This window comes from Mus caroli, chromosome 15 (genome assembly GCF_900094665.2).
Source record: "Mus caroli chromosome 15, CAROLI_EIJ_v1.1, whole genome shotgun sequence".
Lineage (NCBI taxonomy): Eukaryota > Metazoa > Chordata > Mammalia > Rodentia > Muridae > Mus > Mus caroli.
In genome coordinates this window covers 8,664,276-8,678,975 of record NC_034584.1, presented here as the reverse complement: position 1 = coordinate 8,678,975, position 14,700 = coordinate 8,664,276, and the positions used below count along the sequence as shown (strand labels likewise).

Here is a 14,700-nt window from a genome sequence, read left to right as displayed (position 1 = left end):
TTTCTGAGTTCGAGGCCAGCCTGGTCTACAAAGTGAGTTCCAGGACAGCCAGGGCTATACAGAGAAACCCTGTCTCGAAAAAACAACAACAAAAAAAAAAAAACCAAAAAAAAAAAACAAAAAAAAGAAAGAAAGAAAGAAAGAAAGAAATTCAAGTAACAAGGAAAAAGACACGAATACCAATGTAAACCTCAGAACCCACACGTGTGACCTCATCAGTTAGCTGGATTCTCTTACATTCTCTGAGCCATGGCCAATACAAAGGGTCTATATGTTTGTGCAAATGTGTATGCACGCACACACACTCCAGGCACTGGCTTAAAAACTACAACTGTGATAGCAAAAAGAACCATTAGGGGACAAAGTACCTCAGGCCAAATCTGATTATAGAGCATTAAGATTGATTAGGGATCAATGTAAAGAATCCATCTCCCTTCCCAAGAGGCATCCAAAAGCCCCTCAGGGGATGCCTCCTGCAGCTGCCTTCTGAGAAGAGATCCTACCCTGAAATGGGCCTCACACATCATTCTCTGTCTGAAGCCAGCAGCACTCAACAAGCCCAGTGAGTGGGTGGCACAAGAGCCTGACGTCAGGGGGGCTTCAGCCTTTCTCTGCTGGAGAACAGACACATAGATATTATATAAAGACACGAGCAAGGACGGAGCTGCCGCAGCCTGTACCACAGGGGAGTAGGCCAGAAGACTCCTGGAGCCTTACAAACTGCACCTCACCTCTTTTCTCTTCCCTTCGGAGTTTCTCATTTGACTGAATTTTAATGTCCCTCAAATTTTGAAGTTTAAAAAATGTCTCCCGCCGGGCAGTGGTAGCGCACACCTTTAATCCCAGCATTCCGGAGGCAGAGGCAGGCGGATTTCTGAGTTCGAGGCCAGCCTGGTCTACAAAGTAAGTTCCAGGACAACCAGGACTATACAGAGAAACCCTGTCTCCAAAAAAAAAAAAAAAAAAAAAAAAAACCCAAGAAACTAACAATGTCTCCCTTTCCAATCCATGACCTTCCCTGTCCCTGGTATGTATCCGAATCTCGTTTTGTTGTTGTTTTATTTTACATGGCTGAGTCTCAAAAGGATCCTGTGGTGGTGCACACCTTTGATCCCTACACTTGGGAGGCAGAGGCAGGCAGAACTGTTGAGTTCAAGGCCAGCCTGGTCTAGAGAGTGAATTCCAGGGTAGCCCGGGCTACACAGAGAAACCCTGTCTCAAAAAAAAAAAAAAAAAGAAAAGAAAAGAAAAAAGAAAAGGAAAGGAAAAGAAAAAGAAAAAGTAAACCCACAACGTCTAAAATCAGAAAATTTAATTCTCTAAAACCAGACATGAGACACTGTGGGTCACACAGAAATGTGCACAGTCCAGGCCAAGCTCAGGCTTTCTTAACAAAACCACAGGCAAATGGTGTTCTCCGAGAGTGGAAGGGCTGCATGACGAGGTCTCTGAGGTGGAGAAATGGAAGCTCACTGGATAGGGCCCCTCTGCTGGCTCGTGCACAGCTCTCGAGGCAGTGCAGACAGGAAGCATAAGAAGGGTTCTAACCGCCGAGGAAGGTGGTAATAGAAACGAAGACGCTGTCAAGGGGCTCCCACAAACGGTGCTCTGGAGGCCCTGACTGCTTTGCTTATGGAAGATGAGGGGAAGAATGGACTAACAGAAACTTGACAGGCCGACCTCAGAGAAGACACCAAGCTGAACTGGGGATGGTTAGTCCAAGACTTCTCACCCTGCCTGAAGCCCAGGCCTTTCCTCAAAGTCCTGAACGGACATGAGCTACTGCTGCAGAAAAACATCAAAGAAACTATGAACGCCCATGAAAAGGCAAAGCCCGGGCAAGGAGGCCTGGGAAGACAGTAAAGGCAGCCACAGGGGTGTCAGTAGATGTGACGGAAGCACCTGCCAATCCAGAGCTGGGTGAACTGTGGTTTATTTCTTCTCATCTTCAAAACTAGCCCTCAAGGAAGATGTCCAAATTCTACAATGAGAAGTCTCAAAGAAGTGACAGACCCATGTCTAAGGTCACCATCAAGTGCCTGAATCCCAACAGGAGACCCACAGAATCACAGGCCTGTCCACACTCTCACTCTCAGGGCACCTCCTTCTCAACCCATTTCCTGATGCTCACTCAGCTCAGGAAAGGCAAATGTTGGGCAGGTCAAGCGTACCTGCAGCCTCTGAGGTGACAGGAATAGTGACGATTAACCACGCAAGCCTGGGCATGCAGCTCAGTGGCAGCACACCTGCACAGCATGAAAGCCATAAACCATAACCATGAGCAGCACCAAAGCCATAAGAATTAACCAAAAACATTCACACAAGTACTGTTACCAGCTTTGCATGAACTGCCTCACGTAAGACCAGCAGCATCCTTCTGAATTACATGGTGGTGTTATTATTCCTATTCACAGAGCAGAAAACTGAGGCTCACTGATGTCAATATGTTGAAAGCAATGATGGCTGTGTTGGGAGAAGGTGACAGGTGGCAGTACTGGGCTGACGCTGCTTCAGAACCTACATTAAAGGATGCGACTAAGAGCAGCTGCAGCGACACATGGTGCTGCCTTCTAGACTTCCCTCCCCATACGGTCCCCAGAACCCTTCTGTGTTGCTTAAATAACTGGAGGGAGTTAACAGCCTTCATGTGAGGGTCAGATAGTATTTCCCTGTAGGCTTGCTAAGAGCCAGGCTGACCTAGTGCTAATGAATCCTTCCAGAATTTGGAAATGCTCCTCCAGACGTATCCCTTGTCACTGTCATGCAGAGACTGTCATGCAATACACAGGATTGGGTGAGATGGGGCAGATGCCCCAACCATACATTCCCAGTACACCTGGGTAAGTAAGCTTTCAAGCTGTCCGCCTAGTCTACCTGTCTTACTGGCCCCTCCTTCCCACACCAAATCCTACAGTACAACTCATCTTCTCAGGTCCCACGCTGCCTCCACAGAAGCTGTGCTCAGCGCCTCCTCTGCTCTGGGCATTCTGGGCATGCCTCTCTCTCAGGTTAGGCAGCTCCTACTTCTGCGCTTCAGAGCCATCTGGAGACCAGCTGTCTCTCCAACAGAATGGTAAGTGCGCACATACACAGTTCCTTTGGATTCCTAATTTTAGCCTAGTGTTAAGCAAATGGTAGGTACACAAAGACACTGAACAGATAACCTTCCAGTTCTAGCTATCATTATCTAGCTAGCTAGCTAGCTAGCTAGCTATCACCTGTTAGGCATCTGCCACAAGGCCAGCATAGAGCAGAATATTTACCGTGTACTTCTCATCCTCAAAACAAGCCTGCAGGGACGATACCTAACCATGTCACAGGCGAGGAGAAGAGACAGAAAGGCCAAGTCCATGTCTACAGTGCCATCAAGAGGCTGGAACAGAACCAAAACCCTCTGGAATCACAGCTGAAGACTCTTCTATGATATCACCGAACCTTCTCAGTCCCAAATTCCCACAGTGACCAGTTTATTCCTTACGGACTGTCATGCACACCACATTGGCCCTGCCTTCTGTCTGCCACATACTGAGTTCTTAGACACAACACAGAGGGGCACTGGGGGTTCCCTTGTCACTTTTGACAGTGACCACCGGGCAGGTGACCTTGAAGCTAAGCTAAGCAAGGTGGAGCAAGCAAGGTGGCAGGGAGGCCGGATACAGAAAGATAACAAGTAGGCATGCAGACAGGTGGAGGTGAAGAATGGCCAACAGATGATATCAAAGGAAAAGGCATGAGGCATAAACATGCGGCCCCGACAGGTCCTGGGGACAAAGCTGAGGCACTTAGACAATGGCTTAACCAGCCAGAGCCCCAAAGCCTCCTCTTTAACACTGTCCCCACCACAGACCGGACACTAGGGAAAGTGCTGAGGTAGTGGTTTGCTTAGAGAGGGACTCTGTCCTCACAGACCGAGAGAGAATAGACCATTCTCTCCCAAGCACAGGGACATAGGAGGAAGATGATCTTCAGGGAGGACTCTACTTCTAGAGAAAAGGCATCAACACAGCCAGACTTTCCTATTTGAAAAAAGGAACTGTTTTCAGGCTGTTCTCGGTTTTTTGGTTTGTATTGCTTTGTTTTTAAAGATAGGAACTTAACAATGTTGCCGAGGCTGGCCTTCAACTCCCTGTGTAACCTGACTGAGCTGTCCTCAAAGTCAAGACCCCCTTGTCTTGGCTACTAAGGGACTTAGCATGCAGGCTTGAACCACACCACCACATTTGGGTGTTTTGACTTTTTTAAAATATCCAGAATAAGGCAAATATTAAAACCCAGCAGGTCAGGACTGAAATAGAAGCTGGTGACCTTACAGAAAGGTAGACCACACCACTCTAAGTCAAGGCTTCCTTGCTCTCCCTCACGAATACTTAAGCCCTGATGTTTGGCTCCTTCCCCAAGAGCAAGGAACAGAGGAGGCAAAGGCCACCTGTGAAAGGCTCCCCACCAACGGCATGCTGCAGGACAGACACAGACAGCCTGGAATTATCTGTGCTCCTCAACTACCAAACTGAAGCAGCATGGTTTTGTAACTGACTCTGGAATAAACACAAGCCATTTTCTTTTGCTTAAGCTAATTATGACTTCATTTGGGTCACTTGTACCTTAAATGAGTCAGTCACTGGGCAGACGTGATAGAGGACAAAATTTGGACTTTGACAGAAACGAGTAAAGAGGAAAAGTCCATTAACACCACACAATGAAACTAGCAAAATGCCAAAGGCCATATGGTAATCAAGAAAAAAAGCTGACGGCTGGGTTCTCATTAGCTCAGAATTTTAAATATAATCAAATCATGCTAACTGTATAAAGCAACAAAAAGTGGAAAAGAAACTTTCTGAGATAGTGAAAGACAGTCAACTTTGCTGTCATGGCACCACGGCAACCACAATGATGAAACACTCCACTTATGAACACCTTAGCCACGAAGAGTTCTGTCCTCTAAGATGACTGACCAAGCACTGTATGGAGCACCCCAGGGGCGGAGGAGGAGGGAGAGGAAGAGGAGGAGGAATACCACCACCACTACCTGTATTTATTGAAGTCTATGTGCCAAGTACTCTGCCAAGAGCCTTCCCTAGAGCAGGGAGAGTCAGTGGTCATGAACAGTCACAGCAGTGGTTTAAGAAGGGTGTCGCTATCATTCCAATTCTCCAGCAGGAAACCAAGGGAGGCTTAAAGGAGCCGGCCTCCTCTGCTAGCATGCAGAGCCACCGACAAGCTTTTGCTTCCTTTAGTTATGTTCCGCAAGGTGTGCAGAGGCAGAGGGGTGGGCTCTGGTGTCCTTCCAGCCCCTCTGTCTTCCTCCCGCCGAGGCAACAGAAACTAGAGGTTCAAAGATTATTCTAGTTCAAAGCAGACTTCTGGGAGCCGTCCAGGAGGATCACCAAGGGTCTGAGGTCTGCTTGGGACCCTCTCTTTGTTCCAGGTCAAGTCTTGGCCAAAAATGACATGCACAATTTAACTAAGAATAAAATATATCAGGGCTGGCGAGATGGTTCAGTGGTTAAGAGCACATACCACTCTTGCTAAGGACCTGAATTCAATTCCCAGCACTCATGTCAGGTGGCTTACAACTGTCTGCATCCCCAGCTCCAGAGGGATCTAACACCTCTGACCTATGTGGGCATTTGCATTCACATTCATATGCACACACACACACACACACACACACACACACACACACTTAAAATAAATCTTTAAAAATAAAATACACCTTGCAAGGCACAGTGGTATACACCTTTAATCTCAGCACTTGGGAAGTAGAGAGAGCCAGACCTCTGTGACATCAAGGACAGCCTGATCTACGAAGTGACACCCTATCTCAGTAAATAAAAAGAAATAATAAAAAAAAAATTGTTTAAGCTGGGGTCTCAGTATGTGCCTAGAACTCTCTGTACAGAGATTTGCTACCAACTCAGACATCCATCTGCCTCTGTATCTAAGCTCACCTGGCTAAAGTAAATCTTAAAACAATAAAATTGCCCCTTCCACCTACATTGAACATCTCCCTCTGCTTCTTCTTAAACGCTACAGAAGTCCCTGGGTGCTACCATTAGCATAACCCCAGCAGAGTGAAGAATGCAACTTCAGCACTTTTCTGAACTCAAATTCTGGTCAAGGACTGCAAACTACTGACAGACAAGGGCAATCCCCGCTGCTAAAACAGCTCGGACACACCCTGCCAATATGGAGCAGTATCAGCTTCAAGTTTGACAACCACATACACCATACACACACACACACACAGAGAGAGAGAGAGAGAGAGAGAGAGAGACAGACAGACACAGACAGAGACAGACAGACAACCTAAATGGAATTACTGCTTTATTTGTGGCACCATACCTATGGATTATTTTATTTTTCTAACTTTCAAACTGTAACACTGTTACATTGAATTTATCATAAGATATATGTGGATTTTGTTGGTTTTTTTTTAAGGGAAAAAAATCACCCTGAAAAAGATTCTTTCTAAAACCCACTTGTCACATGGGATGATTCCATGAAGAAACAGTCCAGAGCATCCAACATCCTGCTGAGGAAACACACACACACACACACACACACACACACACACACACACACACACACAGCAGCGTTAGCCTTTGATTGTGGTAGTAGTCCTGCCTTTCAGACTTCACCCAATCGTGGGCCTTGCACATTTCCCACTGACTGAGCTTCCCACCAGCCATGACAGTGACACTGGAGATGGCAGCAGGGTGGGAGGATGATTCGGCTCTGAGAGGAAGGCTGAGTGTGGCAGCTGTTTGATCAGAACGCAGGAAGTGTTGCTTGGCAGAGCCTTCTGATGCGCCATCTGCAAGTTCTATGGCACTGGCTCTGACCCAGGGAGATGCCACAGGAAACACATGCAGGAGAAAAAAGCGGAAGCTTGGCCACATCATCAAACTAAAGCCCAACTAAGAAAGTGCCGATTTTAGGAAGAACCTTTAATGTCCTTCCCTGGCCCATTCGATCACTCTCGGTGACGGCCAACCTCAATGAGGTGATCTGGTGAGGACAGTGGGGCCACAACGCAATGTGCAGTACTTGCCTAGCATACGCAGGCCTGGGCTCAATCCCCAGCCTAATGAATGAATGAATGAACAATAATACATATATGAATGCCTGCTAAGGGAAAGGGAGCCTCACTGTCTATCTTAATATCCCCATTAACAGAAGACAAGTGGTGTGTTTCATATACAGAGAGGGCAAATTCTGAATGCACTAAAAACCAGAGGGGAATCCCAGCATCTGGGAGGCGGATCTGAGTTCAAGACCAGACTGATCTACAAAGTGAGTTCCAGGACAGCCAGGGTTACACAGAGAAGTCCTGTCTTAGGAAAAAGAAAAAGAAAAAAGAAAAAAGAAAAGTTGAAAACTTAGAAAAGGCTATGGAGTTATACAGATTTAAAAAAACCAAAAAAAAAAAACCAAAAACAAAAACCAAAAAGGCAGGGCCATCAAGATGGCTGAGTGAGTAGTGGTCATGCCTGACAACCTGTGCTCAATGCCTGGGGCCTAAACTGTGGGCGGGAAGAACCAACTCCTCAAAGTGACCCTCTGTACACATGCCGTGGCACACTCACGAGTGCATGGGTGTGCACACATGCTAAATTTAAATGTAATAAAAACATCAAAAAACGAATACCCATAAGCCAGGTGGTGTTGGTGCCTGTCTTTAATCCCGGCACTCAGGAGACAGAGGTAGGCGGACCTGAGTTGAAGGCCAGCCTGGACTACAGTGAGGTTCAGGACAGCCAGGGCTCTGTCCACACCTCCTCACCCCACCCCCAAAAAAGAAACAAATAAACAAAAGACTAATGCATCTAAATTCTGCCTTTGAAAATATTTTTATGAGCCAAGTGGTGGTGGCACATGCCTTTAATCCCTGCACTTGGAAGGCAGGGGCAGGTGGATCTCTGTGAGTTCGAGGCCATCTACAGAGTGAGTTCCAAGACAGCCAAGCTAAAGAAAAAAACCTTGTCTCAAAACAAACAAACAAACAAACAAAAAACAAAACAAAAACAAAAACCCCAACCAACCAAACCAAACCAAAACCAAATAGCAAAGTATTTTTACTATTAGGACTGGGTAGGATGTCTGTTTTAGGATAAGCTAATTTCTTCTTCCTATATTTAGCCATCAAAGGCATCAAAGTCAGTGATCAGCAGAAACACACCTCAAGCTGGCCATGGTGGTGAAACCATATCTGAAACCATAACACTCAGGAGGCTACAGCAGGAGGGTCTTGACTTCCAGATCAACCTGAAGAGTTGGGGCTACTTAGGGAGACACTGTCTCAAAATACATATAAGACAACGTGTTTTCCATTTCACTGTGTCTACTTTGTAGAGGGCTATAGCTCGACTGGATGCTTATCTATGGGTGCTTGGTAGACTGGGCAGATGCTGTGTATACATCTGCTGAATTAGAAAACAAAGCCTCTATAGGTGGTACAGCATTATGAACTAACCAGTACCCCGGAGCTCTTGACTCTAGCTGCATATGTATCAAAAGATGGCCTAGTCGGTCATCACTGGAAAAAGAGGCCCATTGGACTTGCAAACTTTATATGCCCCAGTACAGGGGAATGCCAGGGCCAAAAAGTGGGAATGGGTGGGTAGGGAAGTGGAGGGGGGGAGGGTATGGGGGACTTTTGGGATAGCATTGGAAATGTAATTGAGGAAAATACCTAATTAAAAAAATATTAAAAAAAAAAAAGACAAACTATGGGCACCAAGCAATGCTCACAATTTCTTTGACACCCATTCCTTCAAAACCCTTCTTCATCCTTTGCCCCTTGAATGTGGAATGAAACTAGTGAATCTCTTTGATGAATCTGATTATGAGTAAACCAGTAAGAGATTGGAAAAAAAAAAAAAAAAAGAAAACAAAGAAAACAAAGCCTCTAGACACTGCAATAAACAGAAGGTCCCTGTACCTGCTCAGTAAGTCTCCCAGATTAGCACCTAACAAAAGCCAAGGAGGAAACTCAAGGAAAGACATCAACGAGAAGGCACTGCAGTGTGCTACATGTGCCACATGTGGACAAGCCTGTTCTGCTAATGAAAGTTCTCTGAATCCACAAAAACAAGGGAAAGAAGACTGAGGCACAGCCAGACCGTCCCGGTTTAAACACTGTGTGGTAGGATCAAAATGCTGGCAATACACAGGTTCCCTTCGGAAACTTACAGACTCATGGCCCACCAAAGAAATGGGCCTAGGTAAGGGCTAGGAAACGATGTGTTTGTCTCCTTAGATAAAAAGAAGAAGAGATAAAGAGGAAAGGTATGGCCACAGCTCTTCTTGCCTTTTCTCCCTGTTTCGAGTTCCTAGTGCTGTGATCTGACCAAAGCACACTGGGGAAGAAAGGCTTTGTCTGGCCTACCTTCTAGGTCACAGGCCATCACTGAGGGAACTTTGTGGAGGGCTGCTGCTCCCTGGCTTGCTCCTAATGCCTTGCTCAGCCTGCCTTCTTATACACTCAGGACCATACAAAACCTTTCCTGAGTCCCTGTGGGCCTGGCTCAGCCCTGTCACTGCTGGCTCTTTAGGAGACAGTTCTTCAGTAATCCTGTGCCCCAGTACAAGGTCATTTAATCCTGCAGACTCAGTTTACATATCTGTAAAATGGAAGACAAATTATATTTTCTTCCCAATCTTAAAAAACAAAATCCACAAAACAAGTCTCTGGTACTATTATTAAGATCTCCAAGCCAAACACTGACTAAACTCCATGAACAAGTACATTTTAACCATATTTGGAATGCCACGCAAAAATGGGTGTCTGTAGCAGCCCTTTGAGAGCTATTTTCCAGGTCAGTTTTAAAGACCACACAAGCAGCACAAAGCTTCTATTTAGCATCCATCACATCACAAGGGACTGTGCTTCTGTCAAAGCAGGTCTTCCTCCTAGCACTGCCTGGCTGGCTGACTGTACAAGCCTCTGAGCCCAGTCGCTGCGCATCTGCACAGCTATCTAAGCCTTAAAACTGACCAGGAGGCCTGGGGAGACGCCTCGGCAGTGAAGAATATTCGCTGCTCTTGCAGAAAACCTGGATCCAGTTCCTAGCTCCCAAATGGTGACTCACAACCATCTATAACTCCAGTTCTGGGGCATCAGATGATCTCTTCTGACCTTCTCGAGCACCAGGACACATGCAGTACATGTGCAAGGGAAACACTCATACACAAAGAATAAAATGGACCTATTTTATAATGTCAAGGCAGCTCAGCAAAGAACTCTCAGTACGGTTGAAGAATCAGAACTGTCACGCAGCGTTGGTTTCTAAATACAAAATCCTCCCATCCGTCACTCTGGCTGTTTGTGTTGCCCAGCCTTTCCCATCACTGTGTCTTCACTGAGACACAAAGCCTGCCTGTGGCTTAACAACTGGCATGGAGAGGTGTTTACAATGTGTACTTTTGGTTTAAAAGGCAGCTGAGATTATGACTGGTAATATTAATTCCATTTTGGTAAGCCCCATCCAAAGCCACATGCGTGCACATACATCTAACAGGATGCATTAAAGTTAGCAAGTTTGTAGTCTTTTACTATATATACATATGTATAATTTACAGAGTGTGTGTATGTGTGGGGGTGATCACATGACATAGTGCAGAAGTCAAAGGACAACTTGAGAAACGCTTCTCTCCTCCCACACCATTAGGCCACTGGCTGAACTCAGGTAGGTGCTCAGGCTTGGCAGCAAGGTCCTCTGCCCATTGTGTGGCTGGCACTGTTTTTTTAAAGTTTCTTTTTCTCTCTCTGTGCGTGTGTGTGTGTGTGTGTGTGTGTGTGTGTGTGTGTGTGTGTGAAAGTTTGCCACAAGTGTGTATCTTAGGAGGCCAGAAGAATGACTCAGGTGCCCTGGAACTGGAGTTACAGTGGTGAGGTACGTTGGTACTGAGAACCAAACTTAGGTCCTCTGCAAGGCCTAACAACAACCAGCACAAACTTCTAACTCGTACTTATTTTTTGCATAACTTCATCTCATTTTTCTACAATGAACACTTGTGGCTTCTGACATAGGAAGTCACACAGGCTTCCCATTTTCATGTGAAAAGTGATTTTGTGCTCAAGCTATCACCAGATGCCTCCCTGGAACAGAGCTCAACATCTCTGCTGCACACTGCTAGACACTCCTTGGAACCTGTGCCTGAGGCTGAGTGAAGACAGTAGAGCTGAGATGTTTCTAGGCATCTGCTATCAAGTAGCAAGGTGGGCCCAGCCTCCTGCCGACCTCAGCTTCCCTCTGAAGAGATTCCAGAGCAAAGGCCCTGTGCTGTGACTCAGGGTCTTACCTATCATCCTCACTGACTTAGACAGATCAATGACAAAGCAACTCGGTTACTCTGGCACAGACACGAAAGCCAGAGTTAACCATTGCCCTTCATGTTAGGCTGTCATTTGCAGTCCTTTTGGATCACAAGGGGGAAAAATATGATCATGTTTAACAACTTCAGTGCTGACTCTTGACAGACCGTGCTCTGCCTTAGTGAAGGCTTCTGCCTCTGGACGTTCCCACATCTGATCAGCAGGCTTATTTATCACCAGGACCAGGCATAACTGCATTCAAAGGTGAAAAGATTCTGGCCACCTAAGTCATCCGCCAACAAGAAAGCATCTCAGAAACTGCAAACTTACCAGCTAGGAAAAGTGGTACAAAGAAAGCCGGGCTGGCCTGTGGCTCAGTGGTAGAATACTTGTTTATCATGGTGGAGGCCCTGTGTTCTCTCTCCAGAACGGCATGCAGGGAAAAGTGGTATCAGATGACAATGGGTCTCTACAGAGTGGCATGGTTCAGAGTGGGATAGCCAAACACCAAAATAAAACACACACACACACACACACCACCCGCAGGACACACAAGGCAGGCAGATAGTACAATCCAAGAAGAGTAAATATAGTGGATGCTAGTCTTCATAAAAGTGCTCTGAGGCTCTTCCAAGGTGACCCAGAAAGGTATCAGACTCAGGGCTCTGGGCCACACATAAGCAACATCTCAGTGCTGCTTGTCCATTTCCGGAAATGTGATGGCTAGTGAAGCCATCTACTTAAAAATAAGCTGTTTTCTCACCTCCTCCCACCATTGTCTTTTAATAAACCACTCACAGTTGAATAGAGAATCTTAGCCAGTACCAACTACAACAAAGACGCACAGCATCCGCACAGCATCCTCACAGCACGGTCTTAGACGCAAAAACACAAAGCTGCCCTCTAAGAAGACCCCAAAACCATGAGTACAGTGAACTGGGCCACCACTTTCCCTACTGCCTCTCAAGGGTGACAGAGCAGTGCCGGTGGGCAAAAACTGCACAGTCAGATGAAGGATTGGCACACTCTTGAACTCTGGCCAGACTTCAGAAGACTCTTCACTTGCAGTTTACTCTCACTAAATAGGAAAGGTTAAAGGTTAAAGGCAGTTAGCGTTCAACTAGGGTGCTATCAAAGAAAGACAAAGAGAACCTGACCACATTACCTCTATGGACGACAGGGTGAAATGTAAGATGACCCTGCCTCTTGATATCAAGTTCTGACAGAGGAAGTGGTTTTTATTTGAAAATTAAGACTGAAAATAGGTTCCATTTTAGTACTCTCCACTAGATGCCTTGATTTCAAGAGATGCATACAAATGCTGCAGGCCCCACCAGGTCTCTGATATCTCGTTCCAGGCCCACCTGTTTTCCACCTTAGCAGGTGAGAAGTGGGAAGACATTGGAAGGCAGGAAATTTGGTAGAGCATCTACCTGCACACCTACAGATTGCAGAAGCTAGCCATGGTCGTACTACCTTGAGTCCTAGTCTTTGGGAGGCAGAGGCAGGCAGAGCTCTGTGACTTCAGAGGCCAGACTGCTCTACATAGTGAGTTCCAGCACTGCCAGGCTACATAATCGAGAGACAAACAAAATTGCAAAAGCAGAGGGGAAAAAAAAGGCGCACAACTTTCACAAATCGAAAATGAGAAGCAGTCTACTAAAAGGTAAGGAATGACTGCTCCAGAAGTCTTCAACATGCTCTAGTTCTGATCTCTCCAACGTCCTCATTCACGGAGCTCCTGACACACTGTCAACTGGCAGCCTTCCCTGGGGCCGTCCAGGACTCCTTACCTAGACCTAACGTCCTCTAACCTCCTGACTGAAATACCACCTTTGCAAGAATGAAAGGATTCCTTGTCCCCATCATCTTCTAAGTACTATACAATCAACTTATGCATGTTTCTCTTTTTACATAAGCTCCCAAGGAGCTCGATCTTTGTTCTGTTCACAGATACTTAGCACAAGCTTTCCAGGATCGTACCTGGCACACAGTAGGAGCGCAGAAAGTATTTCCCGAGTGAATGCACTTCTCGACTAGAATTGCAGTTTGGAAGGGGGGAGATGAAATGGGAAGAAGCGGGAGGAGGATGCTCTGGGCAGACACCGAAAGAGGCCAAGGCCGACCCACATTCCCTACAGCAGCGCGGACGGAAAGCAGTGCACCACCCGCAACAGAGACGAACTCTCAGGACTCCCGGAGAAAAGTCCCGGGCAGAGCACACACACCGGGCTGCGGGCTGCCGGGGAAACCCCGACCACGCAAGCTTTCTCTTCCCTTCCCGGATACCTGGGGCGCCGGAGCCGCGGGACCTCCCGGGCTCCGGCTCCCGCCCACAGGCGCGGTGGCGAGCGACAGGGCCCTGCCCCAGCACCTGCCCGGCCTGCCGCAGGGGTCCGGGCCGCGGCCAGCCCGGGAGGCCCCAGAGCGTCCCGCCGCTCCGCCCCGCCCGGCACCCCGGCAGGAAGCGCCCCTGCCCCGGCCGCTCCACCCGCCGCCGCGCTCGCCCGGCGCACTCTCACCTCAGGGCGTACGTACGACACGAAGGAGGGCTTGGGCGCCTTAGTGCCGCCGCCACCGCCGACTCCCCCTTTTCCCAGCATCCCGCCACCTTGCGAAGCAACGAAGCCGAAGCGCGGCGGCGGCAGAGGCGGCGGCTCCGGCTCAGGTTCCGGCAGCGGCGGCGGCCACCAGCACCAGCGGCCGGGGCTCCGCCCATCCCTAGGGCCGCGGCGGCGGCAGCAGTACCGCCCGCATCCGGCTCCGCCACTGACACCGTTCGCTCCGCCCAGGCCACGCGCCCCGCCTAGCGACCGTGGGACACGCCCCCTGCCGCTCGCTCTGCTCCGGCTGAGGTCCCGCCCACAGCACGGGACTGGCCACGCCCACCCCCTTGTTGGCCGAGCTATTTGCTCTAGCCAATGCGGAGAGCGTTCTCTCCGGGCTTCCCCAGGATTGGATAGCGAGAATGTCGCCATTTGCCCAATGATCCTGCCTTCGCTAAGTTGTTGCGGGCCAGTCGTTCTACCCATTTTGCTTCATTTACTGGCCAGCAGCTTTGAAATTCAGCTTGCTGAACAGAATGCCTCCGCAGAAGCTTCAAATTCACACCGACGACGTTCAGACTTTAGACGAATGAAAAGAGACAGAGCGGATAGGAACTGAATAATAGACTAAAGTGACGTAAAATGTTGTGTTCAACTTCAAACTTCTTTTGTTTGTCGCTTGGTTTCTAACTGGTAAGATATCAAAAGCCCTTAAGACTTATTTACTCTCCCAAGTTATCGACAAACCTCTCTTGTTAAGCCAAGATAGCAGATAAAACACACACACACTATTCATTTGAATTCCACCTTTGGGGCACTTGCCTCGCGTGAGCAAGA

At 47.7% G+C, this 14,700-nt stretch overlaps 1 protein-coding gene across 2 annotated transcripts in view; it reads right to left on the bottom strand.

Annotated features, from left to right (window-relative positions):
* Window positions 1-14,052, bottom strand: part of Mtmr12 (myotubularin related protein 12) — a 67,563-nt gene extending 53,511 nt beyond the window's left edge. For both annotated transcript variants that reach the window (XM_029469717.1, XM_021184161.2), the window contains exon 1: window positions 13,840-14,052. In XM_029469717.1, the coding sequence (XP_029325577.1) occupies window positions 13,840-13,920 (81 nt within the window). In that variant the 5' untranslated portion in view covers window positions 13,921-14,052. The remainder of the gene's footprint in view (window positions 1-13,839) is intronic.
* Window positions 14,053-14,700: the final 648 nt, after the last annotated feature.